The 23,306-nt window shown below is 41.9% G+C and overlaps 1 protein-coding gene across 2 annotated transcripts in view; it reads left to right on the forward strand.

Annotated features, from left to right (window-relative positions):
• Positions 1-6,111: 6,111 nt before the first annotated feature.
• The window catches only part of tlr2 (toll-like receptor 2), a 38,484-nt gene continuing 21,289 nt past the window's right edge, over positions 6,112-23,306 (forward strand). The window contains exons 1-2 of one of the 2 annotated variants that reach the window (XM_082977315.1): positions 6,112-6,225; positions 16,680-17,047. In XM_082977315.1, the coding sequence (XP_082833441.1) occupies positions 16,745-17,047 (303 nt within the window). In that variant the 5' untranslated portion in view covers positions 6,112-6,225; positions 16,680-16,744. The remainder of the gene's footprint in view (positions 6,226-16,679; positions 17,048-23,306) is intronic. The other variant, XM_082977316.1, reaches the window with a different exon arrangement.

Below are 23,306 nucleotides of genomic sequence, written 5' to 3' on the forward strand. Positions count from 1 at the left end.
CACTACTTTAGATCAGAGCCCTATCCCCTAAGTAGTGCACTACTTTAGATCAGAGCCCTATGTGATAAGTAGTGCACTACTTTAGATCAGAGCCCTATGTGATAAGTAGTGCACTACTTTAGATCAGAGCCCTATGTGATAAGTAGTGCACTACTTTAGATCAGAGCCCTATGTGATAAGTAGTGCACTACTTTAGATCAGAGCCCTATGTGATAAGCAGTGCACTACTTTAGATCAGAGCCCTATGTGATAAGTAGTGCACTACTTTAGATCAGAGCCCTATCCCCTAAGTAGTGCACTACTTTAGATCAGAGCCCTATGTGATAAGTAGTGCACTACTTTAGATCAGAGCCCTATGTGATAAGTAGTGCACTACTTTAGATCAGAGCCCTATGTGATAAGTAGTGCACTACTTTAGATCAGAGCCCTATGTGATAAGTAGTGCACTACTTTAGATCAGAGCCCTATCCCCTAAATAGTGCACTACTTTAGATCAGAGCCCTATGTGATAAGTAGTGCACTACTTTAGATCAGAGCCCTATGTGATAAGTAGTGCACTACTTTAGATCAGAGCCCTATGTGATAAGTAGTGCACTACTTTAGATCAGAGCCCTATCCCCTAAGTAGTGCACTACTTTAGATCAGAGCCCTATGTGATAAGTAGTGCACTACTTTAGATCAGAGCCCTATGTGATAAGTAGTGCACTACTTTAGATCAGAGCCCTATGTGATAAGTAGTGCACTACTTTAGATCAGAGCCCTATGTGATAAGTAGTGCACTACTTTAGATCAGAGCCCTATGTGATAAGCAGTGCACTACTTTAGATCAGAGCCCTATGTGATAAGTAGTGCCCTACTTTAGATCAGAGCCCTATGTGATAAGCAGTGCACTACTTTAGATCAGAGCCCTATGTGAAAAGTAGTGACCTATAGGGAATAGGGTGCCATTTGGGATGCGCTCTATATAATGGTTAAAATCACTGTTCTTCAATCCTGGTCCCTGGGACCCACAGGGTGTGCAGGGATTACTTCCAACCCAGCACTAACACAAATGTCAACAGCTACAGTCAAAGTCTGGATGATTAGATTATGTTAACCTTTATTTAAACTAGGCAAGTCAGTTAAAAACATATTCTTATTTACAACGACGGCCAGACACGGACGACGCTGGGCCAATTGTGCGCCGCCCTATGGGGACTCCCAATCACGGCCGGTTGTGATACAGCCTGGAATCAAACCAGGTTCTGTAGTGAGACCTCTTGCCCATGTTTAGCTGTATCCAGTCCGTTAACGTCTATAGTCAAAGTCTGGATGATTAGTTCATTAGCTGTATCTGGTTTGTCAGTTAGTGCTGGGATGGCACTAAAACCTGCACAGTACCGGGGTCGTCGAACTCTGATGACATCACTTCCTTGTTGACCTACAAAGTCTTGTTTCCTGGTACTAAAACATTGACCCATTAATAAAGCATTGATTCAATACTTTGTGTGTCTGTGCGTGTTTTTTTTTTTCTTTCTTTCACAAACCATCCCGTTCACAACTCCATCACCCACTAGAGGGAAGCAGAGCAAAAAGGTAGAGAACCCTGAAACGATTGGGAAAGATAGGAAGTATAGAGTGACATTGCCCCTAGACGCTGATCTTGGGTCAGTTTAGCATTTTTCCCCACTAATGGTTAAGGTTAGGATTGGGGGGGGGGGAGGAGAAGCTGATCTTAGATCTGTAACTAGGGCAAACTTCACTATGGAGCCAGATAGCCACCGTCAACAGTAAAAATGATTAGCAATTAGACAGTGCATCTCATTACCAGAGATTTTTACATATGGAAAAGATATAGAAGAATTTAGCAAGATTATTATATATTCTAACTGGTACTTTTACATATGACAGCAAATACACATACAAGATTCATAGCAAATTCATGGAAGATTCAAAGAAGATTCATAGAAGATTCACAGAAGATTCTTACAAGATTCATACACGAGTCATAGCAAAATCATGGAAGATTCATGCAAGATTCATAGAAGATTCACAGAAGATTCATGCAAGATTCATAGAAGATTCTTACAAGATTCATACAAGAGTCATAGCAAATTCATGGAAGATTCACAGAAGATTCATGCAAGATTCATAGAAGATTCACAGAAGATTCATGCAAGATTCATAGAAGATTCACAGAAGATTCATACAAGATTCATAGAAAATTCTTACAAGATTCACACACGAGTCATAGCAAAATCATGGAAGATTCATGCAAGATTCATAGAAGATTCACGGAAGAGTCATGCAAGATTCATAGAAGATTCTTACAAGATTCGTACAAGAGTCATAGAAGATTCTTGTAATATCAGACTTTTTGAAATGCTGCCTGTATTGTATAAAACATCCAACTATACAAGAGACCTGTAGGCTAAGCCATCTAAGGTCACACATCCCATATCTACGGAGGAAAAACACCACAATCATGTAATCAATTGTGTTTGCATACATGTTAACACATATACAAATACACAATTCATATGTAATTTTAATTATTCTTTTCCATATGGGTAGACAGTCCTCTGAGGAGCCTCCACTGGTAGACAGTGCATATCTTTTGAAATAAAACATTTATATCCAAACACTGACGAATGTTCCTTTTCTTTATTCCACCTGTTGGTTTCCACCGGAAGGTATTTTATTCCACCTGTTGGTTTTCACCGGAAGGTATTTTATTCCACCTGTTGGTTTCCACCAGAAGGTATTTTATTCCACCTGTTGGTTTCCACCAGAAGGTATTTTATTCCACCTGTTGGTTTCCACCAGAAGGTATTTTATTCCACCTGTTGGTTTCCACCAGAAGGTATTTTATTCCACCTGTTGGTTTCCACCAGAAGGTATTTTATTCCACCTGTTGGTTTCCACCAGAAGGTATTTTATTCCAGCTGTTGGTTTCCACCAGAAGGTATTTTATTCCACCTGTTGGTTTCCACCAGAAGGTATTTTATTCCACCTGTTGGTTTCCACCAGAAGGTATTTTATTCCACCTGTTGGTTTCCACCAGAAGGTATTTTATTACACCTGTTGGTTTCCACCAGAAGGTATTTTATTCCACCTGTTGGTTTCCACCAGAAGGTATTTTATTCCAGCTGTTGGTTTCCACCAGAAGGTATTTTATTACACCTGTTGGTTTCCACCAGAAGGTATTTTATTCCACCTGTTGGTTTCCACCAGAAGGTATTTTATTCCACCTGTTGGTTTCCACCAGAAGGTATTTTATTCCACCTGTTGGTTTCCACCAGAAGGTATTTTATTCAACCTGTTGGTTTCCACCAGAAGGTATTTTATTCCACCTGTTGGTTTCCACCAGAAGGTATTTTATTCCACCTGTTGGTTTCCACCAGAAGGTATTTTATTCCACCTGTTGGTTTCCACCAGAAGGTATTTTATTCCACCTGTTGGTTTCCACCAGAAGGTATTTTATTCCACCTGTTGGTTTCCACCAGAAGGTATTTTATTCCAGCTGTTGGTTTCCACCAGAAGGTATTTTATTCCACCTGTTGGTTTCCATCAGAAGGTATTTTATTCCACCTGTTGGTTTCCACCAGAAGGTATTTTATTCCACCTGTTGGTTTCCACCAGAAGGTATTTTATTCCACCTGTTGGTTTCCACCAGAAGGTATTTTATTACACCTGTTGGTTTCCACCAGAAGGTATTTTATTCCACCTGTTGGTTTCCACCAGAAGGTATTTTATTCCACCTGTTGGTTTCCACCAGAAGGTATTTTATTCCACCTGTTGGTTTCCACCAGAAGGTATTTTATTCCACCTGTTGGTTTCCACCAGAAGGTATTTTATTCCACCTGTTGGTTTCCACCAGAAGGTATTTTATTCCACCTGTTGGTTTCCACCAGAAGGTATTTTATTCCACCTGTTGGTTTCCACCAGAAGGTATTTTATTCCAGCTGTTGGTTTCCACCAGAAGGTATTTTATTCCACCTGTTGGTTTCCACCAGAAGGTATTTTATTCCACCTGTTGGTTTCCACCAGAAGGTATTTTATTCCACCTGTTGATTTCCACCAGAAGGTATTTTATTCCACCTGTTGGTTTCCACCAGAAGGTATTTTATTCCACCTGTTGGTTTCCACCAGAAGGTATTTTATTCCACCTGTTGGTTTCCACCAGAAGGTATTTTATTCCACCTGTTGGTTTCCACCAGAAGGTATTTTATTCCACCTGTTGGTTTCCACCAGAAGGTATTTTATTACACCTGTTGGTTTCCACCAGAAGGTATTTTATTCCACCTGTTGGTTTCCACCAGAAGGTATTTTATTCCACCTGTTGGTTTCCACCAGAAGGTATTTTATTCCACCTGTTGGTTTCCACCAGAAGGTATTTTATTCCACCTGTTGGTTTCCACCAGAAGGTATTTTATTCCACCTGTTGGTTTCCACCAGAAGCTATTTTATTCCACCTGTTGGTTTCCACCAGAAGGTATTTTATTCCACCTGTTGGTTTCCACCAGAAGGTATTTTATTCCACCTGTTGGTTTCCACCAGAAGGTATTTTATTCCACCTGTTGGTTTCCACCAGAAGGTATTTTATTCCACCTGTTGGTTTCCACCAGAAGGTATTTTATTCCACCTGTTGGTTTCCACCAGAAGGTATTTTATTCCACCTGTTGGTTTCCACCAGAAGGTATTTTATTCCAGCTGTTGGTTTCCACCAGAAGGTATTTTATTCCAGCTGTTGGTTTCCACCAGAAGGTATTTTATTCCAGCTGTTGGTTTCCACCAGAAGGTATTTTATTCCAGCTGTTGGTTTCCACCAGAAGGTATTTTATTCCAGCTGTTGGTTTCCACCAGAAGGTATTTTATTCCACCTGTTGGTTTCCACCAGAAGGTATTTTATTCCACCTGTTGGTTTCCACCAGAAGGTATTTTATTCCACCTGTTGGTTTCCACCAGAAGGTATTTTATTCCACCTGTTGGTTTCCACCAGAAGGTATTTTATTCCACCTGTTGGTTTCCACCAGAAGGTATTTTATTCCACCTGTTGGTTTCCACCAGAAGGTATTTTATTCCACCTGTTGGTTTCCACCAGAAGGTATTTTATTCCACCTGTTGGTTTCCACCAGAAGGTATTTTATTCCACCTGTTGGTTTCCACCAGAAGGTATTTTATTCCACCTGTTGGTTTCCACCAGAAGGTATTTTATTACACCTGTTGGTTTCCACCAGAAGGTATTTTATTCCACCTGTTGGTTTCCACCAGAAGGTATTTTATTCCAGCTGTTGGTTTCCACCAGAAGGTATTTTATTACACCTGTTGGTTTCCACCAGAAGGTATTTTATTCCACCTGTTGGTTTCCACCAGAAGGTATTTTATTCCACCTGTTGGTTTCCACCAGAAGGTATTTTATTCCACCTGTTGGTTTCCACCAGAAGGTATTTTATTCAACCTGTTGGTTTCCACCAGAAGGTATTTTATTCCACCTGTTGGTTTCCACCAGAAGGTATTTTATTCCACCTGTTGGTTTCCACCAGAAGGTATTTTATTCCACCTGTTGGTTTCCACCAGAAGGTATTTTATTCCACCTGTTGGTTTCCACCAGAAGGTATTTTATTCCACCTGTTGGTTTCCACCAGAAGGTATTTTATTCCACCTGTTGGTTTCCACCAGAAGGTATTTTATTCCACCTGTTGGTTTCCACCAGGTCTTCGTCAGGTTTGTCGGTGTGTATCTGTTCTGTATTTCCAGAGTTGATGTTTTTTACCCAGCAGTACCTGCAAGTCATTGGATGATTGAGTTATACACGATTAGGAGCACACACACACACACGTGTGTGTCGGTGTGTGTGTGTGTGTGTGTGTGTGTGTGTGGTGACAGCAGGTTTGTTAGAGATGTAGTCTCATGATTAATCTCAGGATCTGGGATTTCATCCAAAATCTAGTGACTTCTTCTTTCACACACACACACACACACACACACACACACACACACACACACACACACACACACACACACACACACACACACACACACACACACACACACACACACACACCGGTGGAACAGTAGGAAGTGATACTTATTGCATAACTGGTTTTACATAAACACACACACACACACAGTCCCCTGCCCATAAGCATCCTGTCTGTCTCTATGTCTATGTGTTAATCTCCCCTGGTTTCGCTACAACAGGTCTCATCGCAGAGCCCCTTTAACAGAACACAGAGAGTCAAGGTAAAGTCGTCCGTCTGCTTGTGTCTCGCTTCGCACCTACTGTCTTGTTTTGAAAACATCTAACCCACAACATTTCTTCAGAAGAACAAACCGTGACCGACCACCTCGATTCGGTCTAATGTAGTAAAATTTAAAATTGTGAGATTTAGAGCTAGAAAATTGTATATCATACACTGCAGTTGAGGAACAATGGGAAAGTAATTCTGATTTGAAAGTTGATAAAACTTGTAACAAAGATTAAGACTAAAAGTGGAGAAAGTAGAAGGCTACAATAAGGGAAAACTCCAGGTAAAAATACACTGTGTCTTGCCCTTTGACCTTTATCCTAATCTGACTTTGGTTCAGGTCATGTTGTTCTTCACATTACCGTCTCTGGTAAACACAAACTATATATCAAATAAAATCTAAGTTGATTTGTCACATGCACAGGATACAGAAGGTGTAAGCGTTACAGTGAAATGGTTACATGCATATTTGCGTCGTAGCAATATAAAATATAGAAAGTGGCCCGGATATAAAATATTTTATAAATATTTTATATTTAATAGATGATGCTTACCCGGATACACTTGTCTAAATTGATGGGTCATGTGAAATAAATTCTATAACCATCCCACCAGCTACATCTATCTAAGTGGACGGGTCACTTTCATCTAGACATGTACACATGTTCATGAAGTACAATAGATGGCTGTAATCACCCCCCAGCTACATCTATCTAAGTGGACGGGTCACTTTCATCTAGACATGTACACATGTTCATGAAGTACAATAGATGGCTGTAATCACCCCCCAGCTACATCTATCTAAGTGGACGGGTCACTTTCATCTAGACATGTACACATGTTCATGAAGTACAATAGATGGCTGTAATCACCCCCCAGCTACATCTATCTAAGTGGACGGGTCACTTTCATCTAGACATGTACACATGTTCATGAAGTACAATAGATGGCTGTAATCACCCCCCAGCTACATCTATCTAAGTGGATGGGTCACTTTCATCTAGACATGTACACATGTTCATGAAATACAATACATGGCTGTAATCACCACCAGATACACCTGGCTAACTTGACGGGTCATATAATCATCTGTCAAAGTGGAGTCTTTTCTTTAGACATGTAGCTAGCTAGCTAAACAATGAACCATAATTCCAATCCGTACAGTAAAAACTCATTTTTCATAGCTAGCCAACAGCATGCACGAAATGCTGTAGTATGAATCTGCAGGAAGCTAAAGCTAACCGACTACGTTCAATGTTAGCTAGGTAGCTAAGATTAGGCTATAACTAACAATGCAAATGGCTGTCTGAGATAAAAATAAATAATATTACTACACAGATCATACATGTAACGTTAGCTAGCAGAGCCAGCAAGCTAAAGTTTTGCTAGCTAGCTAACGGTACGCTTTAACTTGCGATGAAAACATTTGAAATGTATAATATCTGAAAATGTAGCTAGACTTTTTTATCCGTTAACGTGGATGAACACTTCACGACAGACTGGAACCCCTTTTAACTAAGTAAGACGTCCTGTGTTGTTTTGCGTTTTGATGTTCGTAGCTAAAGCTTGTTTGACCCGTTGTGTCACTTCGGTTCACACTGATCGTGTGCAGAAAAGTGGGTCCAGATTTTATTTATTTTTTATTTATTTCACCTTTATTTAACCAGGTAGGCAAGTTGAGAACAAGTCCTTTATTTAACCAGGTAGGCAAGTTGAGAACAAGTCCTTTATTTAACCAGGTAGGCTAGTTGAGAACAAGTCCTTTATTTAACCAGGTAGGCAAGTTGAGAACAAGTCCTTTATGTAACCAGGTAGGCCAGTTGAGAACAAGTCCTTTATTTAACCAGGTTAGGCAAGTTGAGAACAAGTCCTTTATGTAACCAGGTAGGCCAGTTGAGAACAAGTTCTCATTGACAACTGCGACCTGGCCAAGATAAAGCAAAGCAGTTCGACAACATACAACAACACAGAGTTACACATGGAATAAAACAAACATACAGTCAATAATACAGTAGAAGAAAATCTATATACAGCATATGCAAATGAGGTAGGGTAAGAGAGGTTAGGCAATAAATAGGCCATGGTGGCGAAGTAATTACAATATAGCAATTAAACACTGGAATGGTAGAATGTGCAGAAGATGAATGTGCAAGTAGAACAATTTAACAATTGTATTTTGTATTTACAGATGGGATACAAGTTTGTTATTAAGGCACATGCACATTCCAGAAGGCATTTCAGCCCAAAAACAAATTTTTATACCATTTTTTAAAAATGTACGTTCAAATGCCTCTCCTGTGAAGTAGTTACGTGCGACATACATCTAGCTTCCTGTAACGGGTCACATTTGATTTGGATAGTCCATCTACAGATGGTCATACTATCAACACACTCTGTTGATAAGCAACTGCTTGCTTAAGGTTAAGGTTAGGGTTAAGGTTAGGGTTAAGGTTAGGGTTAAGGTTAGGGTTAAGGGTTAGGTTAAGGGTTAGGGTTAAGGTTAGGGTTAGGATAAGGGTTAGGGTTAAGGTTAGGGTTAAGGTTAGGGTTAAGTTAAGGGTTAGAGTTAAGGTTAGGGTTAAGGTTAGGGTTAAGGTTAGGGTTAAGTTAAGGGTTAGGATAAGGGTTAGGGTTAAGGTTAAGGTTAGGTTAAGGGTTAAGTTAAGGGTTAGGATAAAGGTTAGGGTTAAGGTTAGGGTTAGGTTAAGGGTTAGGGTTAAGGTTAGGGATAAGGTTAGGGGTTAAGTTAAGGGTTAGGATAAAGGTTAGGGTTAAGGTTAGGGTTAGGTTAAGGGTTAAGTTAAGGGTTAGGATAAGGGTTAGGATAAGGGTTAGGGTTAAGGTTAAGGGTTAAGTTAAGGGTTAGGATAAGGGTTAGGGTTAAGGTTAGGGTTAAGGTTTAGGGCTAGAGTTAGAGTTAGGGGTAGTAGATAGATGAAATATCACTGATAGTCTGTACAGCATCTACAGGCGGACTATCCAAATAAACCCTACCCCTAACCCTAACCTTAACCCTAACCCTTAACCTAACCCTAACCTTAACCCTAACCCTTAACCTAACCCTAACCCTAACCCTAACCATTATCCTAACCCTTAACTTAACCCTTAACCTAACCCTAACCCTAACCTTAACCCTAACCCTACCCCTACCCCCCTAACCCTAACCCTAACCCTATCCAAATAAAGTGTTACTGAACAAATGTTTTCTGTTGAAAAGCTGTTTACACATCTAAACCACACTGCCTTCCTCGGACGTACACAAATCTGTTTTGTTCAAAACTATATTATCTGTTTTAACTATGTGTGTTGTTACGTAAGCAACCAACCAACCAACCAATCGTCGCTCAACAGAAAAGGGAACTGATAATCAGAACGAAACAAGTTGAGTTTTAAAATGGGTTCAGGAAGTGGGGTGCCTACTGACCGGGTACTGGCTGGGTACCCTCGATTAGGTTCTTAAAACATCCCCCCCCCCCCCCCCACGAACAGCCACTAAATTCTCCTGATAACAAACTAAAAGAAAACCCAATTTAGATTAGGAAGTGAGAATAAAATGTTGAGCAACCCAAACAGGGAGACAGAAAATAAAAGGCTTTGTACTGACAAACTTAAAGAGGGACGCAACATCTATCCTTCAAACTGGAGCATCGCAGCTCTGCAGCTCTTAAAGGGGAACAGCGTTTTTGTTGTTGTTGTCTCGCTCCTCGAGAAATGCTGGCGGCCATGACAGAAGCCAAAACGGGAGTTGGCTTGGGGGTGTGGCTTGATGAGGGTGTTTTCATGGGTGTGTCCTTGCCATCACCAAGACACACCCATCTGTCAGAACAATGCCTGCAGCTGTTTCCTCTCCACTCGTTCACAACAAAACAAAAACCTCCAGCAGGATGAGATCAATAACTACAGGCAGATGTACGGTGAGATGCTGGAGGCAGTGGCGGTGGCTGTTCGAGACCATTTCAACTGGGAAGGGGGGGCCAAGCTGGGGCCAGTTGTACTGTTAGAGGGGGGGCCAGTTGTACTGTTAGAGGGGGGGCCAAGCTGGGGCCAGTTGTACTGTTAGAGGGGCCAGTTGTACTGTTAGAGGGGGCCAGTTGTACTGTTAGAGGGGCCAGTTGTACTGTTAGAGGGAGGGGCCAGTTGTACTGTTAGAGGGGGGGCCAGTTGTACTGTTAGAGGGGGGGCCAGATGTACTGTTAGAGGGGCCAGTTGTACTGTTAGAGGGAGGGGCCAGTTGTACTGTTAGAGGGGCCAGATGTACTGTTAGAGGGGCCAGTTGTACTGTTAGAGGGAGGGGCCAGTTGTACTGTTAGAGGGGCCAGTTGTACTGTTAGAGGGGGGGCCAGTTGTACTGTTAGAGGGGCCAGTTGTACTGTTAGAGGGAGGGGCCAGTTGTACTGTTAGAGGGGCCAGTTGTACTGTTAGAGGGGCCAGTTGTACTGTTAGAGGGGCCAGTTGTACTGTTAGAGGGGCCAGTTGTACTGTTAGAGGGGCCAGTTGTACTGTTAGAGGGGGCCAGTTGTACTGTTAGAGGGGCCAAGCTGGGGCCAGTTGTACTGTTAGAGGGGGCCAGTTGTACTGTTAGAGGGGCCAAGCTGGGGCCAGTTGTACTGTTAGAGGGGGCCAGTTGTACTGTTAGAGGGGCCAAGCTGGGGCCAGTTGTACTGTTAGAGGGGGCCAGTTGTACTGTTAGAGGGGCCAGTTGTACTGTTAGAGGGAGGGGCCAGTTGTACTGTTAGAGGGGCCAGATGTACTGTTAGAGGGGCCAGTTGTACTGTTAGAGGGAGGGGCCAGCTGTACTGTTAGAGGGGCCAGTTGTACTGTTAGAGGGGGGGCCAGTTACATTAGACGTTATTGTTGTCATATCGTTTTGCATGTGGTACGATACTGCTGTGTTTCATCCTAAAGTTGTCCCTCTAGAAAATGTCTGTGTTAAATTAGTGTTCCGCGTTGCCACTGTCTAATAACGGATGTAAAAAAAAAAAAGAACGATAGCAAAAAATGTGTTATGTAAAAATTATTTCATACTTCACATTTAGGGGGGGCCACAAGGGGGTCCAAAGTTGTTGTCACAGGGGCACTAGCCTGTCTGTCAGAGTGTCTGGTCTCTCTCCATTCAGAGACATCAGTATCTAGCCTGTCTGTCAGAGTGTCTGGTCTCTGTCCATTCAGAGACATCAGTATCTAGCCTGTCTGTCAGAGTGTCTGGTCTCTGTCCATTCAGAGACATCAGTATCTAGCCTGTCTGTCAGAGTGTCTGGTCTCTGTCCATTCAGAGACATCAGTATCTAGCCTGTCTGTCAGAGTGTCTGGTCTCTGTCCATTCAGAGACATCAGTATCTAGCCTGTCAGAGTGTCTGGTCTCTGTCCATTCAGAGACATCAGTATCTAGCCTGTCTGTCAGAGTGTCTGGTCTCTGTCCATTCAGAGACATCAGTATCTAGCCTGTCTGTCAGAGTGTCTGGTCTCTGTCCATTCAGAGACATCAGTATCTAGCCTGTCAGAGTGTCTGGTCTCTGTCCATTCAGAGACATCAGTATCTAGCCTGTCTGTCAGAGTGTCTGGTCTCTGTCCATTCAGAGACATCAGTATCTAGCCTGTCTGTCAGAGTGTCTGGTCTCTGTCCATTCAGAGACATCAGTATCTAGCCTGTCTGTCTGAGTGTCTGGTCTCTCTCCATTCAGAGACATCAGTATCTAGCCTGTCTGTCAGAGTGTCTGGTCTCTGTCCATTCAGAGACATCAGTATCTAGCCTGTCTGTCAGAGTGTCTGGTCTCTGTCCATTCAGAGACATCAGTATCTAGCCTGTCTGTCAGAGTGTCTGGTCTCTCTCCATTCAGAGACATCAGTATCTAGCCTGTCAGAGTGTCTGGTCTCTCTCCATTCAGAGACATCAGTATCTAGCCTGTCTGTCAGAGTGTCTGGTCTCTGTCCATTCAGAGACATCAGTATCTAGCCTGTCTGTCAGAGTGTCTGGTCTCTGTCCATTCAGAGACATCAGTATCTAGCCTGTCTGTCAGAGTGTCTGGTCTCTGTCCATTCAGAGACATCAGTATCTAGCCTGTCTGTCAGAGTGTCTGGTCTCTGTCCATTCAGAGACATCAGTATCTAGCCTGTCTGAGTGTCTGGTCTCTCTCCATTCAGAGACATCAGTATCTAGCCTGTCTGTCAGAGTGTCAGGTCTCTGTCCATTCAGAGACATCAGTATCTAGCCTGTCTGTCAGAGTGTCTGGTCTCTGTCCATTCAGAGACATCAGTATCTAGCCTGTCTGTCAGAGTGTCTGGTCTCTCTCCATTCAGAGACATCAGTATCTAGCCTGTCTGTCAGAGTGTCAGGTCTCTGTCCATTCAGAGACATCAGTATCTAGCCTGTCTGTCAGAGTGTTCCTAGGCCGTCATTGTAAATAAGAATTTGTTCTTAACTGACTTGCCTCGTTAAATAAAGGTTCAAATAAAAAAAAAATGAGGCACACCTGGACTCCCATCACTCCACTGATTACCTCCCCTATATCTGTCACTCCCTTTCCATTCCCCAGGCTGTATTGACTGTGTGTTCCAAATCCCCAGGCTGTATTGACTATGTGTTCCATCCCCCAGGCTGTATTGACTATGTGTTCCATTCCCCAGGCTGTATTGACTATGTGTTCCATTCCCCAGGCTGTATTGACTATGTGTTCCATTCCCCAGGCTGTATTGACTATGTGTTCCATTTCCCAGGCTGTATTGACTATGTGTTCCATTCCCCAGGCTGTATTGACTATGTGTTCCATTCCCCAGGCTGTATTGACTATGTGTTCCATTCCCCAGGCAGTATTGACTATGTGTTCCATTTCCCAGGCTGTATTGACTGTGTGTTCCATTCCCCAGGCTGTATTGACTATGTGTTCCATTCCCCAGGCTGTATTGACTATGTGTTCCATTCCCCAGGCTGTATTGACTATGTGTTCCATTCCCCAGGCAGTATTGACTAAGTGTTCCATTCCCCAGGCTGTATTGACTGTGTGTTCCATTCCCCAGGCTGTATTGACTATGTGTTCCAAATCCCCAGGCTGTATTGACTGTGTGTTCCATTCCCCAGGCAGTATTGACTGTGTGTTCCATTCCCCAGGCTGTATTGACTATGTGTTCCAAATCCCCAGGCTGTATTGACTATGTGTTCCATTCCCCAGGCTGTATTGACTATGTGTTCCATTCCCCAGGCTGTATTGACTATGTGTTCCATTCCCCAGGCTGTATTGACCATGTGTTCCATCCCCCAGGCTGTATTGACTATGTGTTCCATTCCCCAGGCTGTATTGACTATGTGTTCCATTCCCCAGGCTGTATTGACCATGTGTTCCATCCCCCAGGCAGTATTGACTGTGTGTTCCATTCCCCAGGCTGTATTGACTATGTGTTCCATGTCTGTATGCTACTCGTAGTTCTTGTTATGGCCCGTTTATTATTATTAACCTCACCACGTGCACTTGCTTCCTGACTCCCAGAGTCCATGTTACAGATGTAAGCTGGTGATACCGTTTGTTGATCCTAGTTCACTGTATTAGTGTCACGTCTGCTCCGGCTTCCCCCCAGGCGCTTGAGGGCTCCAGGCTGCCCTGCATCACGCACTCCTATCATCATTTACGCACACCTGCCTTCCCTCGCCCAGGTGGTGGAGGGGAGGGGGGGGGGGGTACTGTCACGTCTGCCCCCGCTCTTCCTCCCCCGGTTACCCTGCATCACGTACTCCTATCATCCATCACACACCTGCCTTCCCTCGTCACGCGATATCGGACTCACCTGGACTCACTCATCACCTGTTTATTACCTCCCCAAGCTCTGTTTCCTCGCTTCTGCATTAGTTGTTTTTGTTTGTTTGTATTATTCGTTTGCTGACGATGGTTCATGTCTCGTTCCATGTCCGTTATTTATTAAATGTTTGACTCCCACCGTACCTGCTCCGTCTCTCCAGCGTCAATTCCACGTAACAATTAGTCAGACTCAGATATGATTTAGCTATCATAACTGCAGCCATTATTTAGTGTCATGAAATGATAACGTTACATAACGAGCAGTGTGTAGACAATACAGAATACATTGGTGTGAGCTACGACCTAACTAAGTTGTGATGAGGTAGCTACCTAGTTAACTAACTAGCTAGCTAGCTATGCTAAAGTTAGCTATAACGTTAGCTAGCCTGCCTCGCTTTATAAAAAGATAGATAACTTTATTGCTGGTTATGTAGGTAGCTAATGTCGTTAGCTAAATTATACCAGAGAGAGAGGTCATTATATTCCAGTATCTCTGGTTATGTTCACCATCACTAGTCATTGCACACTGGAGGCCCATTCAATGGGCGGATTTGATTTATGCTGAGCCGCGGGGCACCGGTCTATGGACCGTGACGTGAATTGGAAAAAGTGGTGAGGGAGGACTGCCTTTCTCAAATTGAAGAGTAATCTGCGCCTCTCGGTCATGTTGTCAATAAGACAGCATGACGTATCGTCCAGAAACATACATTTATTTTCTATAAAATATATACTGTTATGTTTGAATAGGGTACACCGCGTCAGTGCTCTGAGATACGAATAGTATTACTACACAGATCATACACGTAACGTTAGCTAGCAGAGCCAGCAAGCTAACGTTAGCTATGTACTAAACAACCAAAGAGTTCCAAGACTAAAAGCTGGTTTATACTAACGGAGTGTTTGTAAATTTAATCTGGATGAGGAGTAGGGTTGATCCGAGCGTTCTGACCTAACAACAGTAGTCAAGCACACAAGCTAACTGGCTATCGTTTGCTAGCTTGCTAACTACTTCCAGACATATAATGAGAGAACACCTCACTGACCATTTTACTCTCCCTAGCAGAGCTGGTTAGGCTGTTGTCATGTTATCCAGAGTGTTGGTGACTGTAACTGTGCTGCTGGAAACAATTTAGTTACGCTTTTTTTGGGGGGGCCAACGTTTACTGACACCGGTCATTTTCAACGGGTGTTGAAATGTTCGCAAATTTGTCAGTTATTTTGCGCTCTCGGAGTAGATAGCAGAGTGAATTTACCAGCTACGTCTATCGACATTTGTTGCAGTAACAACATGAACATTGTATTGAAATGATTACTTGAATAATAGAGTGTTTTGTTTAGACATCTAGCCAGCTAGAGACTCAGAGCTAGCTGAACAATGAACCATAATCCCAACTCATAACGTTACTACCCTGATAGCTAGCTAACATTAGGCTATAACTAGCAATGCAAATAGCTCTGAGATACGAATAATATTACTACACAGATCATACACGTAACGTTAGCTAACGAGCCAGCCAGCTAACGTTAGCTAGCTAGCTAACGCTATGCTTTAACTTTCTGTCAAAATTAGAAACGTGTAATATCTGAAAATGTATCTAGCTAGACTATCTTACCCGTATACATCATGGATGGACGCTTCTCCCTCTGTCGGTCACGGATGCCATGGTTGCCCTTAGTTTGAAGATGTAATCCAGAAACAGGTGTTTTCTCCATCCATTTAGCTATCATACTGCCTTCCCTGTGGCTCAGTTGGTAGAGTATGGTGTGTGCAATGCCAGGGTTGTGGGTTCGATTCCCACGGGGGGCCAGTACAAAATAAATAATAATAATAAAATAAAAATGGATTGTATGAAATGTATGCATTCACTACTGTAAGTCACTCTGGATAAGAGCATCTGCTAAATGACTAAAATGTAAGAAATGTAAATGTATACTCTAATTCCACTGATTTCAGAACTCAGTCCTCCAGAAAGTGGAGAGCAACACTGATGCAGTTCTACTCTACGTGATATCTTTCAAAAGCTGTTCGACAGGATTATCTACACATACTGACCAGCTCAAATAGACAGAAGCGTGTTACATGGCAGACCAATCCGAACTCATCTCTTGGCATGTCCAGCCCACTCATTATCTCAGCCAATCATGGCTAGCGGGAAGGTTGCTCCCTTTCTTCTGTGGCTAAACCAACTCGGCTCGTAATTTAACAATTGTATTCGTATTTACAGATGGCGCACACGTTTGTTTATTAAGGCACATGAAAGTTCACATGTGCCCCAAAAAAAACAAAAAAAAACATTTTCATTTAAAAAAAACAAAGTTTATGTTGAAATGTCTCTCCTGTGAAGACGTGACACGCGACATATGCCTAGTTTCCTGAAACAAGTCACATATGTGCACATGTAACTCAGGTCTGAATTTTCCTATGGTCCCTGGTCAAAAGTCTGTCTATGGAATATGGTGTCATTTGGGACACACTCTGAATGACATCAGCTGTTAACACTTTAAGAATGTCTAAGACGATCAGGTTCAAGATGGGTTTGATTATGAGTATAGATCCTCATCCACATAGTTGGTATGTCAGAATGAAAGTAGACATCTTCTACCTTAAACAATCTCCTTTTCTTCATTTTTCTCTTTCTCTCTCTCTCTCTCTCCCCTTCAGTCTCTCTCTTTTTGTCTCTCTCTCTCTTCCTCTCTCTTCCTCTCTTTTTCCTTTCTTTTTTCAGAATGGAGTCTCTGGCCATGCTGGTCCTCCTCTTCTTCTCTCAGGGTCAAAGTTCAACCCCGGAGGTTGAGAAGAGGTCAACGTGTGATCGATGTGACGAGCGTCTCTTCTGCAACTGCTCCTCGCGGAACTACCGACACGTTCCCACGGTAACCGTCACCGAGGTCGTAACCCTCGACCTCTCCTTCAACGACATCACCACGGTCGCTGAGGACGATCTGAGAGAGTACACGTGGTTACGAACCCTTGATCTCCGTAGCAACAGGATCCAGAGTATCCACGAATGGGCCTTCCACCTTCTGCAGGTAACCCATAGAGTTATATAGAGGGCACACTTCCTGCATGTAACCCATAGAGTTATATAGAGGGTACTTCTCCTGCATGTACCCATAGAGTTATATAGAGGGTACTTCTCCTGCATGTACCCATAGAGTTATATAGAGGGTACTCCTCCTGCATGTAACCCATAGAGTTATATAGATAGAGTTATATAGAGGGTACTCCTCCTGCATGTAACCCATAGAGTTATATAGAGGGAACACTTCCTGCATGTAACCCATAGAGTTATATAGAGGGTACTTCTCCTGCATGTACCCATAGAGTTATATAGAGGGTACTCCTCCTGCAGGTAACCCATAGAGTTATATAAAGGGTACTCCTCCTGCAGGTAACCCATGGAGTTATATAGAGGGTACTCCTCCTGCATGTAACCCATAGAGTTATATAAAGGGAACACTTCTTGCATGTAACCCATAGAGTTATATAGAGGGTACTTCGACTGCATGTACCCATAGAGTTATATAGAGGGTACTCCTCCTGCAGGTAACCCATAGAGTTATATAAAGGGAACACGTCTTGCATGTAACCCATAGAGTTATATAGAGGGTACTTCTCCTGCATGTACCCATAGAGTTATATAGAGGGTACTCCTCCTGCAGGTAACCCATAGAGTTATATAAAGGGTACTTCTCCTGCATGTACCCATAGAGTTATATAAAGGGTACTCCTCCTGCAGGTAACACATAGAGTTATATAGAGGGCACACCTCCTACAGGTAACACATAGAGTTATATAGAGGGCACACCTCCTACAGGTAACACATAGAGTTATATAGAGGGCACACCTCCTACAGGTAACACATAGAGTTATATAGAGGGCACACCTCCTACAGGTAACACATAGAGTTATATAGAGGGAACATTGAGTTATTTGTTTATTTGGATCCCCATTAGCTTTTGGAGAAGCGGCAGCTACTCTTCCTGGGGTTCCACAAAAAAAACACAGAACATGACAATTAACAAAACACTGGTACACTAATATACAAGGAAGGTAATGTGTGTTAGAGTGTGTCTCTGTGGTGTGTGTGTGTCAAAATCCCTGCTGTTCCATGAGTTGTTTAAAAAAAAAAAATGTTAAAGGTAAAAAATATATATATATATATGAGCAAAAATGTCTAAAAACCTGTTTTTGCTTTGTCATTATGGGGTATTGTGTGTAGATTGATGTGGGAAAACAACGATTTTGTACATTTTAGAATAAGGCTGTAACGTAACAAAATGTGGAAAAAGCCAAGGGGTCTGAATACTTTCCAAAGGCGCTGTGTGTACATATAGGTAGGGTTAAAGTGACTAGGCAACAGGATAGATAATAAACAGTAACAGCAGCGTATGTGATGAGTCAAAAAAAAAAAATTGTGCAAAAAGGGTGAATGCAGATAACTAACTATTCAGCAGTCTTTTATGTCATGGGGGTAGAAGCTTTTTAAGGATCCTGTTGGTTCCAGACTTGGTGCATCGATATCGCTGGCTGCGCAGAGAGGACAGTCTATGACTTGGGTGGCTGGAGTCTTTTTTGACAGTTTTTAGGGTCTTCCTGTGACATCGCCAAGTGTTAGAGGTCTTGGATGCCATGGAGCTCATCCCCAGTATTGGTGTACTGGGCCGTACGCACTACCCTCTGTAGCGCCTTGCGATCAGATGCCGAGCAGTTGCCATACCAAAGCAGTGATGTAGCCAGTGAAGATGTTTTCAGTGGTGTAGCAGTAGAACCTTTTGAGAATCTGAGGGTCAAATCTTAGAACTTGTAGCTGTCAATCTGCTCCACTTCAGACCTGTTGTTGTGGATGAGGGCGTGTTCGGGCACTCCATTTCCCGTAGTCCACGATCTGCTCCTTTGACTTGCTGACGTTGAGGGAGAGATTGTTGTCCTGGCACCACACTTAGTTGTGTTATGTGGGGGCTGAAGCTATTGACCCTGAAGCTTGGATCTCTCCTTCCTCCCAGGCTTTTGGGAAGGAGGGTGGACGATGAACCTGTCGTAGCAGATGTAAGCAATGTTACCATGCCCCCTGGCAGCTTTCCTAGCTGGGATAGCTTCTTCCTGTCTCTGGCGCACAGCTTCAGAGAAGTCCTGGTTGAGGAAAAGGTTGGTTCCTCTCAAGTTATTGGCTCTCTCCAGATTAGTCTCGTGTGGCTCAGTTGGTAGAGCATGGTGTTTGCAATGCCAGGGTTCTGGGTTCGATTCCCACGGGGGACCAGTACGGAGAATTTTTTTTTTTAATGAAATGTATGCATTCACTACTGTAAGTTGCTCTGGATAAGAGTGTCTGCTAAATGACTAAAATGTAACTGTAACAGAAGAGAGATATTTTGTCCTTAAACCTCAAGAGCCTGACTGTGTCTGTCAACTGGTTCGGTTACATGTTTTCTAGACCTTTGGGTGGGTGGCGGCTCCACTTCAATCTTCCTGTGATCCACCTGTAGCTTTTCTGGGATAATTTTTTCTGACATTCTCATCAGACTCCAACCAGTTTTAATGTGGAGACTCTGATATGCTACCCACAACAATGTTATTCCTCCTGGATTGTCCCTCTAGTCGGATTTCTCAATCGTTGTTCATAATGATTGACAGACATTGCTGATGTCATCTGGAGTGGACATTTTTTGTAGTCATCTTGCTCCAAGTCTCTTTCAGGACATCTGGTTATATAGAGAGCACCCTTGGTCCAAGGCCAATTAAACACAAACAACTTTTTTAAGTAAGAACTTGGCAGGTCTTGAAACCAAAAAATAAATTCACAGGAGTACCAAACAGCCTAATTTCACCCATGCTCTACTAAGGTTTCCCAAGTACACGAGTGTTGACCTACTATAGCAGCTATGTTGCTCTGCTGTACTTCAAACAATATGTAGGCAAGTTGTTTAGGATTCAAACCTACTCAAACAAACTAATTACATATAATCATCCATTGCAGAGCTGTGTATATAGAGAGTTAGGCCTTTGAGGTGTCTGAATTATGACCCATTTACATGACACATTATATAACAGCCATGTTAGAACCCCATTAACACTACAACATTCTATAACAGCCATGTTAGAACCCCATTAACACTACAACATTCTATAACAGCCATGTTAGAACCCCATTAACACTACAACATTCTATAACAGCCATGTTAGAACCCCATTAACACTACAACATTCTATAACAGCCATGTTAGAACCCCATTAACACTACAACATTCTATAACAGCCATGTTAGAACCCCATTAACACTACAACATTCTATAACAGCCATGTTAGAACCCCATTAACACTACAACATTCTATAACAGCCATGTTAGAACACCATTAGCTAATATTATACTACAACATTCTATAACAGCCATGTTAGAACCCCATTAACATGACACTACAACATTCTATAACAGCCATGTTAGAACCCCATTAACTAATATGATACTACAACATTCTATAACAGCCATGTTAGAACCCCATTAACATGACACTACAACATTCTATATCAGCCATGTTAGAACCCCATTAACATGACACTACAACATTCTATAACAGCCATGTTAGAACCCCATTAACATTACACTACAACATTCTATAACAGCCATGTTAGAACCCCATTCACATGACACTATAACATTATATAACAGCCATGTTAGAACCCCATTAACATTACACTACAACATTCTATAACAGCCATGTTAGAACCCCATTCACATGACACTATAACATTATATATCAACCATGTTAGAACCCCATTAACATGACACTACAACATTCTATATCAGCCATGTTAGAACCCCATTAACATGACACTACAACATTCTATAACAGCCATGTTAGAACCCCATTAACACTACAACATTCTATAACAGCCATGTTAGAACCCATTAATATGACACTACAACATTCTATATCAGCCATGTGAGAACCCCATTAACATGACACAACAACATTCTATAACAGCCATGTTAGAACCCCATTAACATGACACTACAACATTCTATAACAGCCATGTTAGAACCCCATTAACATGACACTACAACATTCTATATCTGCCATGTTAGAACCCCATTAACATGACACTACAACATTCTATAACAGCCATGTTAGAACCCCATTAACATGACACTACAACATTCTATAACAGCCATGTTAGAACCCCATTCACATGACACTATAACATTATATAACAGCCATGTTAGAACCCCATTAACATTACACTACAACATTCTATAACAGCCATGTTAGAACCCCATTAACATGACACTACAACATTCTATATCAGCCATGTTAGAACCCCATTAACATGACACTACAACATTCTATAACAGCCATGTTAGAACCCCATTAACATGACACTACAACATTCTATAACAGCCATGTTAGAACCCCATTAACATGACACTACAACATTGTATAACAGCCATGTTAGAACCCCATTAACATGACACTACAGCATTCTATAACAGCCATGTTAGAACCCCATTAACATGACACTACAACATTCTATAACAGCCATGTTAGAACCCCATTAATATGACACTACAACATTCTATATCAGCCATGTTAGAACCCCATTAACATGACACTACAACATTCTATAACAGCCATGTTAGAACCCCATTAACATGACACTACAACATTCTATAACAGCCATGTTAGAACCCCATTAATGTGACACTACAACATTCTATATCAGCCATGTTAGAACCCCGTTAACATGACACTACAACATTCTATATCAGCCATGTTAGAACCCCGTTAACATGACACTACAACATTCTATATCAGCCATGTTAGAACCCCATTAAAATGACACTACAACATTCTATAACAGCCATGTTAGAACCCCATTAACATGACACTACAACATTCTATATCAGCCATGTTAGAACCCCATTAACATGACACTACAACATTCTATATCAGCAATGTTAGAACCCCATTAACATGACACTACAACATTCTATAACAGCCATGTTAGAACCCCATTAACACTACAACATTCTATAACAGCCATGTTAGAACCCATTAATATGACACTACAACATTCTATATCAGCCATGTTAGAACCCCATTAACATGACACAACAACATTCTATAACAGCCATGTTAGAACCCCATTAACATGACACTACAACATTCTATAACAGCCATGTTAGAACCCCATTAACATGACACTACAACATTCTATAACAGCCATGTTAGAACCCCATTAACATGACACTACAACATTCTATATCAGCCATGTTAGAACCCCATTAACATTACACTACAACATTCTATAACAGCCATGTTAGAACCCCATTAACATGACACAACAACATTTTATAACAGCCATGTTAGAACCCCATTAACATGACACTACAACATTATATATCAGCCATGTTAGAACCCCATTAACATGACACTACAAACTTCTATATCAGCCATGTTAGAACCCCATTAACATGACACTACAACATTCTATAACAGCCATGTTAGAACCCCATTAACACTACAACATTCTATAACAGCCATGTTAGAACCCCATTAACATGACACTACAACATTCTATATCAGCCATGTTAGAACCCCATTAACATTACACTACAACATTCTATAACAGCCATGTTAGAACCCCATTAACATGACACAACAACATTTTATAACAGCCATGTTAGAACCCCATTAACATGACACTACAACATTCTATATCAGCCATGTTAGAACCCCATTAACATGACACTACAACATTCTATATCAGCCATGTTAGAACCCCATTAACATGACACTACAACATTCTATAACAGCCATGTTAGAACCCCATTAACACTACAACATTCTATAACAGCCATGTTAGAACCCCATTAACATGACACTACAACATTCTATATCAGCCATGTTAGAACCCCATTAACATGACACTACAACATTCTATATCAGCCATTTTAGAACCCCATTAACATGACACTACAACATTCTATAACAGCCATGTTAGAACCCCATTAACACTACAACATTCTATAACAGCCATGTTAGAACCCCATTAACATGACACTACAACATTCTATATCAGCCATGTTAGAACCCCATTAACATGACACTACAACATTCTATATCAGCCATTTTAGAACCCCATTAACATGACACTGGGAATATTTAAATAATGCTTTGTAACTGTCTAGAATTAGAACGATATTCAACATTCTAAAAGGTGGCCGAACTCTGTAAATACTTGGCTCTGATCCACTGGAGCTGTCTGGCCCATCTCCACAAGGTGACCTC

The sequence above is a fragment of the Salmo salar genome, chromosome 07, assembly GCF_965601325.2.
Source record: "Salmo salar chromosome 07, fSalSal1, whole genome shotgun sequence".
Taxonomy (NCBI): Eukaryota; Metazoa; Chordata; class Actinopteri; order Salmoniformes; family Salmonidae; genus Salmo; species Salmo salar.